The following is a 12,970-nucleotide window of genomic DNA, read 5'->3' on the forward strand; positions in this document are numbered from 1 at the left end:
CACAGTTGGGCCAATTCCAACCCCGCCATGAGGGGGCCCAGCACTGGAGCTCAGCTTACCCAGAAGCAAGAAATTAAAGCTGTGTGACGACAGTGCTGCTTTCATCGTGAATAAATGAGCACAATTACCTCCACCGGAGAAAAGCGAGTGCTTCAAAGGCAAGAAATGGAGGAGAGGGGAAGAAGAGGATCGGGGAGAAGTAATCAGCCTTAATTAGTTTTATCTCTAGGGAAATAGCATGATACTTTCAGTACTTGAAGAGCATCAAATTAGCCTCATGCCAGTCACATCTCCCTGAGATGACAGATGTGCCCACTATCCCTTTATCATCCTTCTAGAAATGACTGTGCTGATGAAGAGGAAATCTGAGCGCCTCAGAAGTCAGTTGACTGCACCCAATAAGTCCGCTGTCATTACAGTGGAGCCGAGGGTCCACAGATCCCCAATGGCCTCACCTACCTGCATCAGCATGGTTGCATCAGACCCTAAGTATTTCTAATAGGTCGGCTATGGTAGTCCCAGGGATAAAGCCTGGTGCAGAGGCTGTTACATGCCCCCATTCTGATGAGGAAAGATGGGAAGGGTCCTAAATATCAACTGAAGAGACTACATGACGTGGCCTGGGTCACTTGCTCACACAGATAGGGTGATGTTTGACTGAACATTGGTTCCGGCATACAGCATTCTATAAATGTCTGCAACAGGAGCTCAGCTGGATAAATGGGCATTGTTCACTCCCTGGAACACCAATCCTCCCTACCACAGTGGCCTCAGCTTCTCTATCGGAAGCAAGAGAGTCAGTCCACAAAGCTTTCCACATAGGGCTATACGGCAGGGACAGACTGGGGAATGAGCCGGCTCCCCGTGATGCTTCTATGCCGGAAGTGAGCCAATCATGCAGGTAGCTGAGTCTTACAAGACGCTGCCAAAGAGATGCCAGCTGGAGCCTCTGGATGGAGGATGGGTGATGGGAAGGGAGGTGGGGGGACATGGCTACCTGTGTGTCCTGAAGTAGGTAGTGCTTGTTTATTGGGTTTAGACTTGGCTAAATTCAGACCAGGGAGCAGAAGCAAAGGAGGGGAATCCTTACACACACACGCGCACACACACACACACACACACACAGTTATCCAGCACTTCCGGTACACACTGTCAATCAGGGCATCTCCTAGGCCTCTGCCTTCCTGCTCACCACCAGGCACCTGAGAGGCAGGAATCTGGGATCAGCACTTGCCAGACAGCAGGAAGAACTGCCCGCATCCTGTTGGCAGTCAGCCACAGACAGGGAGGGGAACAGAAGGGGGATGGGCAGCCAAATACCCTTCTCCCTCCTCCACATTTCCAGACAATAACCAACTTGAGATGCCAACGTGCGGGCAGGCCAACCTGGCACCCCATCTCATGGGCTGTGAAAGTTCTCCAAGTGGCCACCCCTCCTCTTCGGATGCACAGAGCCACAGAAACCCACTTTCTTCTCTCTCTGTTCACTGCCTCGGTCTTTTCTCCTTCTCCCTCCATTCCTGCTAATACCTACAGTCCTCAGTGTGAATGGGATAAATGTGTGCTCTATGCGCTCTAGAGGGCAGAGGTCCCTCGGATGTTCATACTGACGTCCTAAAGACAGAAAAAAACTCCAAGTTACCTCAAGAACAAACCAAGTTCCCAAGTCAGGGAACCTTCCAAAAAGATGATCTGTTCAGTATGGAACCTATTGGGAACTGGTTTTCTGGGCTGTCACTGTACATAATAGAGGATCAAAGAGCAGAATGAGATCTGTGAGTGCTCTCAGCAGAATGACCGCTGGCTACAGTTAGAGAGGCTGGTCTTCAGGACTGGTCAGGATATGCTGAGCTAAGTGTATCTTCAAGAATGGAGGGAGATAAATTAGTCTTCGCAGCAACCAAGCATAACAGACTGACAACTTCTTTCAGGACCCAAGAAGTTGAAGGCTCAGGATTTTTACCCTAGCTGCACAGTTTGGCATTAACCAATTAAACTGAAAATCTGGAATAAAGAGCTTTAACTTAAGCCGGGCGCGGTGGCGCACGCCTGTAATCCCAGCACTTGGGAGGCAGAGGCAGGCAGATTTCTGAGTTCGAGGCCAGCCTGGTCTACAGAGTGAGTTCCAGGACAGCCAGGATCACATAGAGAAACCCTGTCTCGGAAAAAAAAAAAAAAAAAAGGAAAAGAACTTTAACTTTAAATCCACTCGCAGTTAGCTGAGGCAGGAGGATTGCCATGATCTTGAAGGTATCTGATGCATTTGGGTCCCAAAAGTATCTATCACTTAGACAGTCCCCTCCTAAAGTCCTCATGAAGAGGGAGACACAGATCCCAAGAAGTGAATGAGGACTGGGAGGCTCGCAGCAAAGGAACCTGCCACCTGAAGAGACCTTAATGGAGATGACACGAGTCTAGGACCTGTCCTCTTACGTCATGTCACTGGGAACCCACAAGAAACCCACACACCCACAAGCACACTGGGAGCCTCTTAGCACTGTGTGCAAAGCAGAGGTCAGCCCCCAGCAGCCCGTCCCTCAGGCTCCAGACTCTTACCAGTGAAGTCCTCGAAGCACTCACAAGTGTAACCACCCTCCCGGCTCCGGCAGCGGCCATTGGCCCCACACGGGTTGGAGTAGCAAAGGTCAATTTCAGTCTCACAGTAGTCCCCAGTGAAGCCTGGTGGGCAGCGACAGCGCAGGCCTGTGATGGGATGGATGGGCCGGAACAGCACCGTGGTGGAGCTAATGAAGGGTGCCGAACTGTCGAACCTGAGCACAGACACACACTTCATGTAGTTCTCGCAGGGCTCCCTCAGACAGATGTTGTCATCAAAGGGCAGCACGCGCTGGGCAGAGATGGTGGTCAGCAGCGTCCGGTTCAAGTAGATCTGCTCCTGCAGGTCCTCTGACGGGAAGAACCGGCCCCGGGCACCACCGGGGAGTAGCGCCGAGAAGGTCACGTTCAGGATGTTGGAACTGACATCTGTGTCATTCTGGATATTGAAGACGAAGATGTCATCCTTGGTGGTGGACAGTACCGTGGCCACCCCTTCTACAAAGAGGGAGAGCAGCGGGGACAGGAACTTCTCCTGTGACATGTTCTCCAGGCGGACAGTGATGCTGTTGGTAAGCATGTCGTCCGTAATGATGGTCACGCGCAGAGTGCAGAGAGCGGTGACGCTGTGGATACCATCTATAGGACACAAGGAAACCTGTTGTCAGTAGGACGGCCAAGACAGTAAAGGCTCCTACAACCCCACCAAGGACAGCCTTAGATTTATGCAGCAAAGGAGAGGCCAGCCTGGGTACCCCCATTCTCACTCCTAACCCTTGATCTTCTCCTAGGTACCCCATTTTCCTGATGACACCTCTGGCACACTCTGCATCTCAACCACAGCTCCCAATGTGCCCTTTTCTTACAGAAATCTCAGTGGCCCAAAAACCACAGAACAGGGTACTCCAGAGACCGTGCTGAATCAGCCTTCTAGGGCCCAGAGACTTCTCAGCTCACAGATTTCACTTCAGCCATCTAAAGACCTGGGATCAGCCAGGCGGTGGTGGCGCACGCCTGTAATCCCAGCATTCTGGGAGGCAGAGGCAGGCAGATTTCCGAGTTTGAGGCCAGCCTGGTCTACAGAGTGAGTCCCAGGACAGCCGGGGCTATACAGAGAAACCCTGTCTCAAAAAAACCAAATCCAAAAAACCAAAAAAAAAAAAATTATAAGACCTGGGATCCTCACTATACCCTCCTGGGAACCCAGCCATTTTATCCTGCCCCAACTTCCCCTCTCCTCATTACAACTCCTCCCATTATCCCCCAGTATCTGCTTCATAACTGCCAATGCAATAGGACTGTCCATCCCTCCATACCACTGCCATACTCTTCCCCCAGGCCCCACGATGGACTGCATCCTTTCAATTGGTCAGCACACAAAGGCCAATGTAACTATGGTCCCAGGGAGCCAAGCTCAATCCCATGCTGGAAGTAGAACTTTGCCGCATCGTCTACATGGTACTGGTTTACAGGCATAAAGGGGGCAAAATAGAAAAGGTCACAGAGCCTTGAGCCATGGCTCCAGAAAGTGGCAGAGGCCAGGGAACATGTGGCAGAGCTGGAGTCCCCTTGAGGAGACTCTAGGATACTATGCACGAAGCCACGAGGATGGAGCATAATTGCAACAAACGCCTTAAGATGTTAGAAATGACAGAGCCATGGGATGCTCACCGAGGAGAGCCACAGGCATGGAGTGGAGTATGTGTACATGTAACCAGGAGAGGTAATGTGTGCTGTGGTCAGCAGGGTTGGAGATGCAGGGGCTGCCTTGGCCCTTTGGACCCTAGGTGATTCCATTGTAAGCCCGATAAGCCCGGCTTGAGTTGTGGGATTTGGAGTTTCCCCACTGGACTTGAGTTTTGCTTTAGTCCGATTGTCACCTGCTGTGCCTGCCCTTCTGCCCTTCTGGAACAGACTGCTTACTCTGTGTTGTTATGTATTAGAAGTATATAACTTGCTTCTTGACTATCTGGGGAGCTCATGGTTAGGGGATGACCTGCATCTCAAAAGAGACTCTCCACTCCCACTTTGGGATGGTATTGTACAAGACTATGGGGATTTTTGAAGTTGGACTGAATGCATTTTACATTATAAGATGGCTGTGAGCCTGTGGGGGGAGGAGCGGAAGGTCATGGCTTTAAAGTGATGTGTTTCAGTGTCAGGTCGATAGAGGGTGGACTTGTAGGGTTTTGTTGTTGTTTGTTTGTTTGTTTGTTTGGCTGGGGTTTTGTTGTTTTTAGACACAGGTTTTCTCTGTGTAGTTCCGGCTGCCCTGAAATTCATTCTGTAGACCACGCTGGCTTTGAACTCAGAAGATCCACCCACTTCTGCCTCCTGAGTGCTGGGATTGAAGGCGTGTGCCACTACCACCCTGCACAAATATGTTTTTCAATTAAAGAAAATATGATGGGACTAGACAAATGGGTCAGTGTTTAAAAGCACTGGCTGCTCTTGCAAAAGATGTGGATTTACTTCCCAGCATGGTGACTCACAACTGTCTATAATTCCACTCTAGGAGGAACTCTACACTTCCATCTATCCTTGTGAGTGCCAGGCACGCATGTGGCACACATATGAACATACAGAAAACTTCCAGACACATAAAACAAAAATAAAATGTTAACAGAATATGAACATTTATAATGACACTGAGAGGTGTTTAAATGGTTAAGATTATAATTTAAGTGTATTTAACAAAGTTAAACTTTTTTTGAAAGATTTATATATTTTATATATGTGAGTACACTGTGGCTGTCTTCAGACACATCAGTAGAGAACAACTTATCCCATTACAGATGCTTGTGAACCACCATATGGTTGCTGGGAATTGAACTCAGGACCTCTGGAAGAGCAGAGCACTCAGTGCTCTTAGCCACTGAGTCATCTCTCCAGTCGCCCAAAGTTCAAAATTTTAAAGCCTGATTATAACCCAGGGGTATCACTAGGCTACATATAGCGTTCATACATCTCCAGATCTGCCTGCCTCAGTTTCTCTCCACCAGCATCCTCACACCTGCCACAGTGGATATCTTATAATCCAGCTACATCACCCCATTTCCCTGTGGCTGCTAATGACATCTGGAATAGAAATCCATGCCCTGAACCCCACTAATGACATATCACAATCTGTGTTCCTGGCCCTTCCTTATCACCATAGAAAAACTTCATAGCATCTTGCAGTCTCTCAATGCACCTCAGGGATTCAATGTATGCCTTCATTTTTCTTCTCGAGTACTGCATTCATCATTATCCACTGGCTGTCCCCTTGCCACCCAGGTCTCCACTCCCTCACCTCCCTGAGGACCCTCCACTCTGAGAACCCTCTAACTGTACCGGTCCCTCACTAAGGGCATCCATGCTAAGCATCCTCCCAGGGTCTCCATGCTGAACCCCCCCCCACACACACACACACACATCCCCACATTCCCACATTCCCACTTTTGCTCCTGCTCAGGAGTGGCCACCATCCCACGCATTCCGACTGTTTGTGCGTGAGAGTCCCTAAGGACCAAGAACTGTCGCCCTGTGTTCTTATAAGCATTGTGTGCACTGGTAACATCTAGAACATTCTCTAGTACTCAGAAGTTTCTGGATAAGCAAGTGTGGACGGAAGAGGAGGGCAGAGAAGAGGCGCCTAGGTGCTCCTCCACTCCAGCCCTGACGCATGGACGCACAAACACCACCCAGGGACAGCTTTCCACTGGGGCATGTTTTTGTAGCTGTCTGATTTTGTCACAGTCATTTGACTAGGACAGTGCTTGCTTCCTTGTGGTAACTGTTACAAAACATTCTTTAACCAGACAGGGAATTGTCTGTCCTGGCCCAGGATGTTGAAAGTCATACGATTTTAAATTAAAAGCCTCCTTTCTCATAGTGGATTGATTGGGTCACCCTGACCCAGGGTGAAAGGGGACTCCAAGCCTCAGACTTCACAGGGGCAGCCCAAAAAAGACACAGCACAGAGGGACATACCAGAACGAGATGCCACAGCCTAGAGGCAGCACTCTTCGTACCGAGACAAAGCAAACACAACCACAGAAACTACTTTGGGTACTGATGTGCTAGAAGCATGGCTGTGCCTACTGCTTGCCCTGATAGTAACTTCTCCAAGTCTGTAAGCCAGAGGTCTGTGTGGCTTCAGTGGTCTAGTCAGGCTTGTATTTCTGAGCCAACCTACAACTTATGAAAGCCTTTGGGGGACACAAATCTAAACACTTGTCACCAAGGCCACCACTGAAATGAAGGACAGGCCACCCTGAGATGGAATGCCACACGGTGAAAACAGATAGGGTTAGAAACCAGTGAACAGGGCAGATCTAGATAACACAGCAGCAAAAGGGAGCAAACGGCCCCTTTTACACAAGATAAAACAAGACCCTGTGTGTGTGTCACTGCTTGGGAGTTCAGAGAACTAGAGCTGTCCGTTCTCTGCCACGTAAATACTGGCTCTGTCTGGGCCACTGACTTTAAATAAATTCTATTCTAGAGCAGCTTCAGAGTTACATAAAAGGTGTAGAGAGAGACATCCTGAAGACAATGTGCTACTCTCCCCACAAACCACATCAGTGAATTAGTGGAGGACAGCTGTCATCATTTACGGGTCATATCAGTGTCTACTAACCACAGTTCAGTTCATGCTGCCCTCAGGTTCACTTTGTTTTGACCCATTGTCCTACTCAGAACCCCAGGTGACATTCAGGCACAGACTCTCTGGGCTGTGGCGGAATCTCAGGCTCTGTACCCCAGGTCCTAATGGTTTGAGTGATTTTGACGGCACGGATGCAGACAGCTATCTTTCTTCTCTGTACCTTCTCCTGTTTATTTTGTAGCCAGGTTGGGTGTGCAGGGTTGGGACACTCTACTTTGGAAAGCTCTAGGCTTACACAGCTCGCCAGACCAGAGCTAACTTTCCCAGAATTCACTGCACTGCCTTAGACAACAGGAAGGAGGCAGAGCAGGTGGCAGGCACTACAGCACCAGGCTGTAGTGTGGCTGCCAGCAGGGCCTCTCAATGCCTGAAAGAACTTTCTAGGTCTCCACAGCGAGGGGTAGAGGCCTGACCCTCTGAAATGGGTGAGGGCCAGTGGAGAGAAAATGGAGGGTATATATACATCCATAACTGCATCTGCATGGCAAAGCTACCTCTTTGGAACCTAAAGCCCTCTAGGTCTTTGGGAGCAGGGGTCAAAGCCACAGCTTGGAAATCCAGTGTTGATGATATCACTGGGGTGAGAGGCAGAGTAGCCATCACTAGGAGAAATGGAGGTTGCATCCCTGATGTGGATGTGCAGTGAAGGAAAAGTGGCGGGAAAGCCTGGGAAGTGGGAGGGAACAGGTTCCCTGTCCTCAGAATGCCACGACACCGCTGCGACCAAGTGTGTCTAACAACAGCACAATAGCCGCTTCATTCTGAGACCAAACTCCAGAACCCATTAAGCGGGCAGAGTGCTGCATTTCCTGTAGTTCCCTGCAATCCCAGAGAGACTGAGGCAGGAAGATTATCATGAGTTTGAAACTGGCATGGGTTACAAAGGGCTACAGTATGGGACCGCATGGGACTTAGTTTGAGGACACCAATCACTGGACAAGGGCACCCTAAGTTCTGCATGACTTGGGGAGCATTATTTAGCATGGACCGCATGAGAGCATGGGACCATGGGGTGGGAGGCAAGAGCACAGAGGCAGGAGAGGGAGGTCCTCTGGCTGCTGCTGGCCTTGTGTGATTTTGAAGGGAAGCAGGCAAAAGGGCGTAACCATGGGACTGAGTCCTTAGCAGTGTGGACAGGTCCATAAAGGTCTCCTCACTGACCTCCTCAGATGAGGACAGCACAGCACAGAGAGCGAGTATCAGAGCTGAGACACTCCTCCTGCCGGACTGCAAGGCCCTGCTGATGGTGGGTGGGGGCGGATGGGAGAGCTGACAGGAAGATCTCAGTCCTGCCCACTGGAGACCAGGAGGGGGACAGGATAGTTTCTAACCTATTAGACAGCAGAGCCTGGTGGACAATTCAATGAGACTTGACTAGAAGCCAGTGCCACCTACCCACTCACTATGGGACCTCATTGCCCCTTTATCTCTAAACTGTGATGGCCTTGACACTTAGGGAGAGCAGATCACAGGCAGAAGCTGTACCCCTGCCCCCAGCTCCTGTGTTCTCTGGGACTCTCTATGTGGGCTCAAAGCCCTGGGAGCAGTGCCTCCCCCTGGAGCTGGGGAGGGCTTCTGAGTTCAGATGGAGGCTAGACAGCAGGTGGCATTTGGCTCCTGCCCTGAGGGCATCTCCAGGTTTGTTTAGCTGCCTCCCTAACCTCTCAAACAAAAGCTGAATGTCACAGGACAAGGTGACAGGAGCTCTCAGGGTATAGACAATGCTTAGGTGGTGGGGCATGGTCAGGCATAGTAATGGTGGCAGCGAGAACAAAGCTTCTGTTCCCTTTGTGAGGAGCAAGCGCCCCCCCCCCACTCCTCAGCATGGAGACCTGGGGCAGCAGGAATAGTTCCACACACTGGTGCCATGACAACCAGGCCACCTGCTCTGACTCTATCCTGGGAAGACCTCCGCTCACCTGGCAGCCAACCTGCAGGGTACCACAGGGGTCTGCAGCTGTATCTGTTGCTAGGGGACCAGGGGACAGAGCCAGTAGCCCTTCCCCCATCCCCAGCTGGTCCTGTCTTCACTGGTCTCTCCTGACCCCTCCCCCATTCACTCACACTTAGGGCCCTTTCTTGTTTGGAACCCCATGTCCTGTTTCCCCACTGCTGTCCTGTGGAGCTGGAGAAGGGGTCTCCACACAGGGGTCTCTCCTACTGGTCCCACTGAATCTTTGCACCAAATCCCAGGCAGCCAGAACCCAATCTATCCCCGCTAGAGCCTGATGCCCCCCATTTCCACATGCACTTTCAAGTGCCTGGATTCTGACACCTGCTTCAACTCACACTTCTCAGGGAAATCTATCCCAGTCTTAGAATCCTGGATCCCAAAAGCACTCACTACTCAGAGTCCCTTAGCACACTCTTTTTAACTTAAAAATGTCTCCAGGCAACACTCTTACCCTAGGTCACCAATGTCACCGTCACCACTGCTGCCACTGCCACCCGTGCCATTGAGAAGCAGCAGCCCGGCCTCAGCAGCAAGTGTCCATCATGCCATCTGCCATCTCCCTGCTGTGAGGGACCTCTCTCTAGCCTCTCCCCCCAGCACCTGCCAGGCAGCTGGTCAGCAAACATCTGCTTGCCCAAGAGTCTAGGGCCCAGCAGTTTGCCCCTCCTTCCTAGCCTTAACTCCGACCTCCAGGACACCCACTGAGGCAATTCCTCTTATTTGAACATGAGCACACACACACTTGGGCTCACAGGGAATGGCAGAATTTATAACAGACCCTACCTAGTGTCCATAAGGACAATGACTCACCATGGGACAAAGATAGCTCCTGGACATCCAGGATGGCCTGTCTGATTATAGTCCTCTGCACCTTCTACAGATATGTCAGGGATAGAAGTTCCTGTAGACTGACCCATTTCTTAGATTCCAGGGGTAGTGATGAGGTTATATCCACCCAGAGACATGACAATCTTAGGCTTGGTGGCATAGTCGCCCAAAGCACTGGGTATGGAGTTCAAGACTCCATAACTAAACTGCTACCTGACTAAAGCTACAGTGACTGTATCTTTTGCACCATGGGAGTCTCCTCCTACAACCTGGACCAGAGCCCACAATTCTAGAGGGTCTGAGCACATGACACGCCACAGACAGCTAGCATGGACCTCACACATTCAACCTCTCTATGGGAAAATGTAGGCAGCAAGATACCAAGCAGTTGCCATATTCTTTATTGGGCAATCATCTGAATATTGGTGCCAGAGAAGACTTTTAGGAAAGTTAAATGATGTGCAGACAATCTAGTCCCACACTGGGGACAGCCCAGGCTCAGGCGCTGACAACCTGCCACCCATCGTGACCTCTGGTTTGCTCCATAAAGAACCAGGTCAGTTGTCCCAAGTATAAGCCTTGGCATATCTGTTAAGGGACTTAAGCATGGTGGTGTTCCTGGCCTCGCTGGGGTGCTGGGAGAAGTCAGGCATCGAAGGCAGACTCCAGCCCATGTCTGTGCATGTAGACATTGTTCTTTGCTGCCACTGCTATGAGCAAACCCACAAACAATATGTGAGGAGACTTCCTACCTAAAACTTCCAGGAGAATCCCAGCCAGTCCCCAGGCTGTATGACTCCCCCAGTAGGTATAATCTGCATGACTCACCAGTAGCAGATCCTCCCCTCCTAGACCAAGCAAGATCTCAGCCTGATTTGGAATCAGTCAGCTAGGAGCACTATGGTGAGTGCCCGAAATTTCCCAGCTTCAAATCCACTCATCCGAACAAAGCACCCACTTCTCTCCATGCTGGTTTCCAAGACACGGTCACCTGGTGTCGCCCTTTTCTCTTAAGCTCTTCACACTGTAAATGTCAAGGAACTACTCTCTCATGAGGCCAAGAGAAGAAACAACACCCCCAGGGATACTGGTATAGAAGGGCTCAAGAAAGACATCACATGATCTGGAAAAGACAACTTCCGGTAGCGCAAGAAATGAAGAAACTGAGGAGGCAAGAAATGACACCTTCATTGGTTCTCAGCCTGTGGATTGCACGAGCCCTTTAAGGGGTCACATATCAGACATGCACGTCAGATATCTACATTACGAATCATAACAGCAGCAAAATTACAGTTATGAAGTAGCAATGAAGATAACTTTATGGTTTGGGTTACCACATGGGGTTACAACATGAAGACTTGTATTGAAGGGTCACAGCATTAGGAAGATTGAGAACCATTGTTGGGTTGAGAACCACTGTTGCTATGTGGACCCCGGGGGCTCCTCAGGCCTGGCAGTCAAAGCCAGCATAAGTCCACCAGCAAAGAGGTCCCAAAGAGGCCAAATTCAGAGGCAGATGGAGATGGAAGTCACTGGGCTGGCAGCCTGGGGTGTTGAGTTTTACAGTGACAGCTGCTACATCACTGAAGAGGAGTGTTCCAGGGGTTGACGGACACTGTGCTGGCCGCACAGCAGTGGTAGTGAGCTAAATGTCCTCAAGCCATCCGTTCAAAACTGGTTACAGCATGGTTGAAAATATGACTCAGTAGGTAATGATGGCCACCTCCGTGGGTGACAACCCCAGGCGGATCCCCAGGACCTACATGATGGGAGGATCTACGTGATGGTAGGAGAGAAATGACCCCCGTAAGCAGCCCTCTGACCTCCTGTGTGCGTGTTCATGTGTGCGCCAACCTCACATACACACATACATATAAATGTAATGGGGAAGTGGTCAAAGTGGCCGGACTTAAGTCAAGTTTATCACTAAAAAAGGCGGCCCTGGGGATCCTCCTGGGGTTGTCACTAAAATGAGACTGATACCTACACCCATCCCCAGGCCTTCATAGCAAGTACTAGATCAATCACGGATACAGAGTGAGATCCTGAATCAGAAAGGGATGGAGAGAAGGATGGAGTAAGAAGAAAGGGAAAGAAGGAAAGGAGAGGAAGGAAGAAAAAGAGGGAAGGAGGGAAGGTGAGGGAGGAAGGAACGCTCTTTCCGGTTTTACATATAGAATGGGGCTCCACCCTAAGGTGGAAGGCAGCATCTAATTCAAAAGGTAGAACCATCGTTTATTCAATTAAAAACTCAGCTCGGGGCTGGGGAGATGGCTCAGTCTATGAAACACATGCTGTGCAGAGCTGAGGACCTGAGTTCAGATTCCTAGCAGCCGGGTAAAAAGCCAGGTGTGGCAGTGTGCAAGGAGGGTCCCTGAGGTTCAGTGACCAACCAGCCTAGCAGAATTCCGGATTCAGTAAGAGACTTTCATGAAGGATAGTTGAGGAAGACATTTGGTGTCATTCTCTGGCTTCACATGCATGCGCGTGCATACACACACACACACCTCTGCACATGCACATGTATGCATGCACACATGCACACTTGCACATGCATATGCATGTACATGCATGTATACACATTTGCACATCTGCACATATACAGTTGTGCACATACATACACACCTGCACACACACACACACACACACACACACACACACACACACACACACATGAATAGAGACTCATTATGACTATGCTTAATGCCTGAAATCCCTAACCCACAGTAGCCAGTCTGACCCCCAGTCACAGGTGCTATAGGCTTAAGATACCAGCAGGAACATTCTTATGGAGAAAAAGAAATTTCATGAATGTAGTAAGGGTTGGTTCCTCAAAAGGTCAAATACAGAATTAGCATAGGACCCCGAGTCCCATTCTAATGTGTGATTTAAAGGAACTAAAGCAGACACCCGCAGACACCCGCAGACACCCGCAGACACCAAACTTGGGGCAAATGCTCATCCCAAAGGCACAATGGACAGAA

At 50.1% G+C, this 12,970-nt stretch overlaps 1 protein-coding gene across 1 annotated transcript in view; it reads right to left on the reverse strand.

Moving 5' to 3' along the window:
- Celsr1 (cadherin EGF LAG seven-pass G-type receptor 1) overlaps positions 1-12,970 on the reverse strand; it is a 135,377-nt gene that overhangs the window by 76,927 nt on the left and 45,480 nt on the right. Inside the window, exon 2 of the mRNA XM_052160518.1 lies at positions 2,557-3,195. Within this exon, the coding sequence (XP_052016478.1) occupies positions 2,557-3,195 (639 nt within the window). The remainder of the gene's footprint in view (positions 1-2,556; positions 3,196-12,970) is intronic.

This window comes from Apodemus sylvaticus, chromosome 17 (assembly GCF_947179515.1).
Source record: "Apodemus sylvaticus chromosome 17, mApoSyl1.1, whole genome shotgun sequence".
In the NCBI taxonomy this organism is placed as follows: domain Eukaryota; kingdom Metazoa; phylum Chordata; class Mammalia; order Rodentia; family Muridae; genus Apodemus; species Apodemus sylvaticus.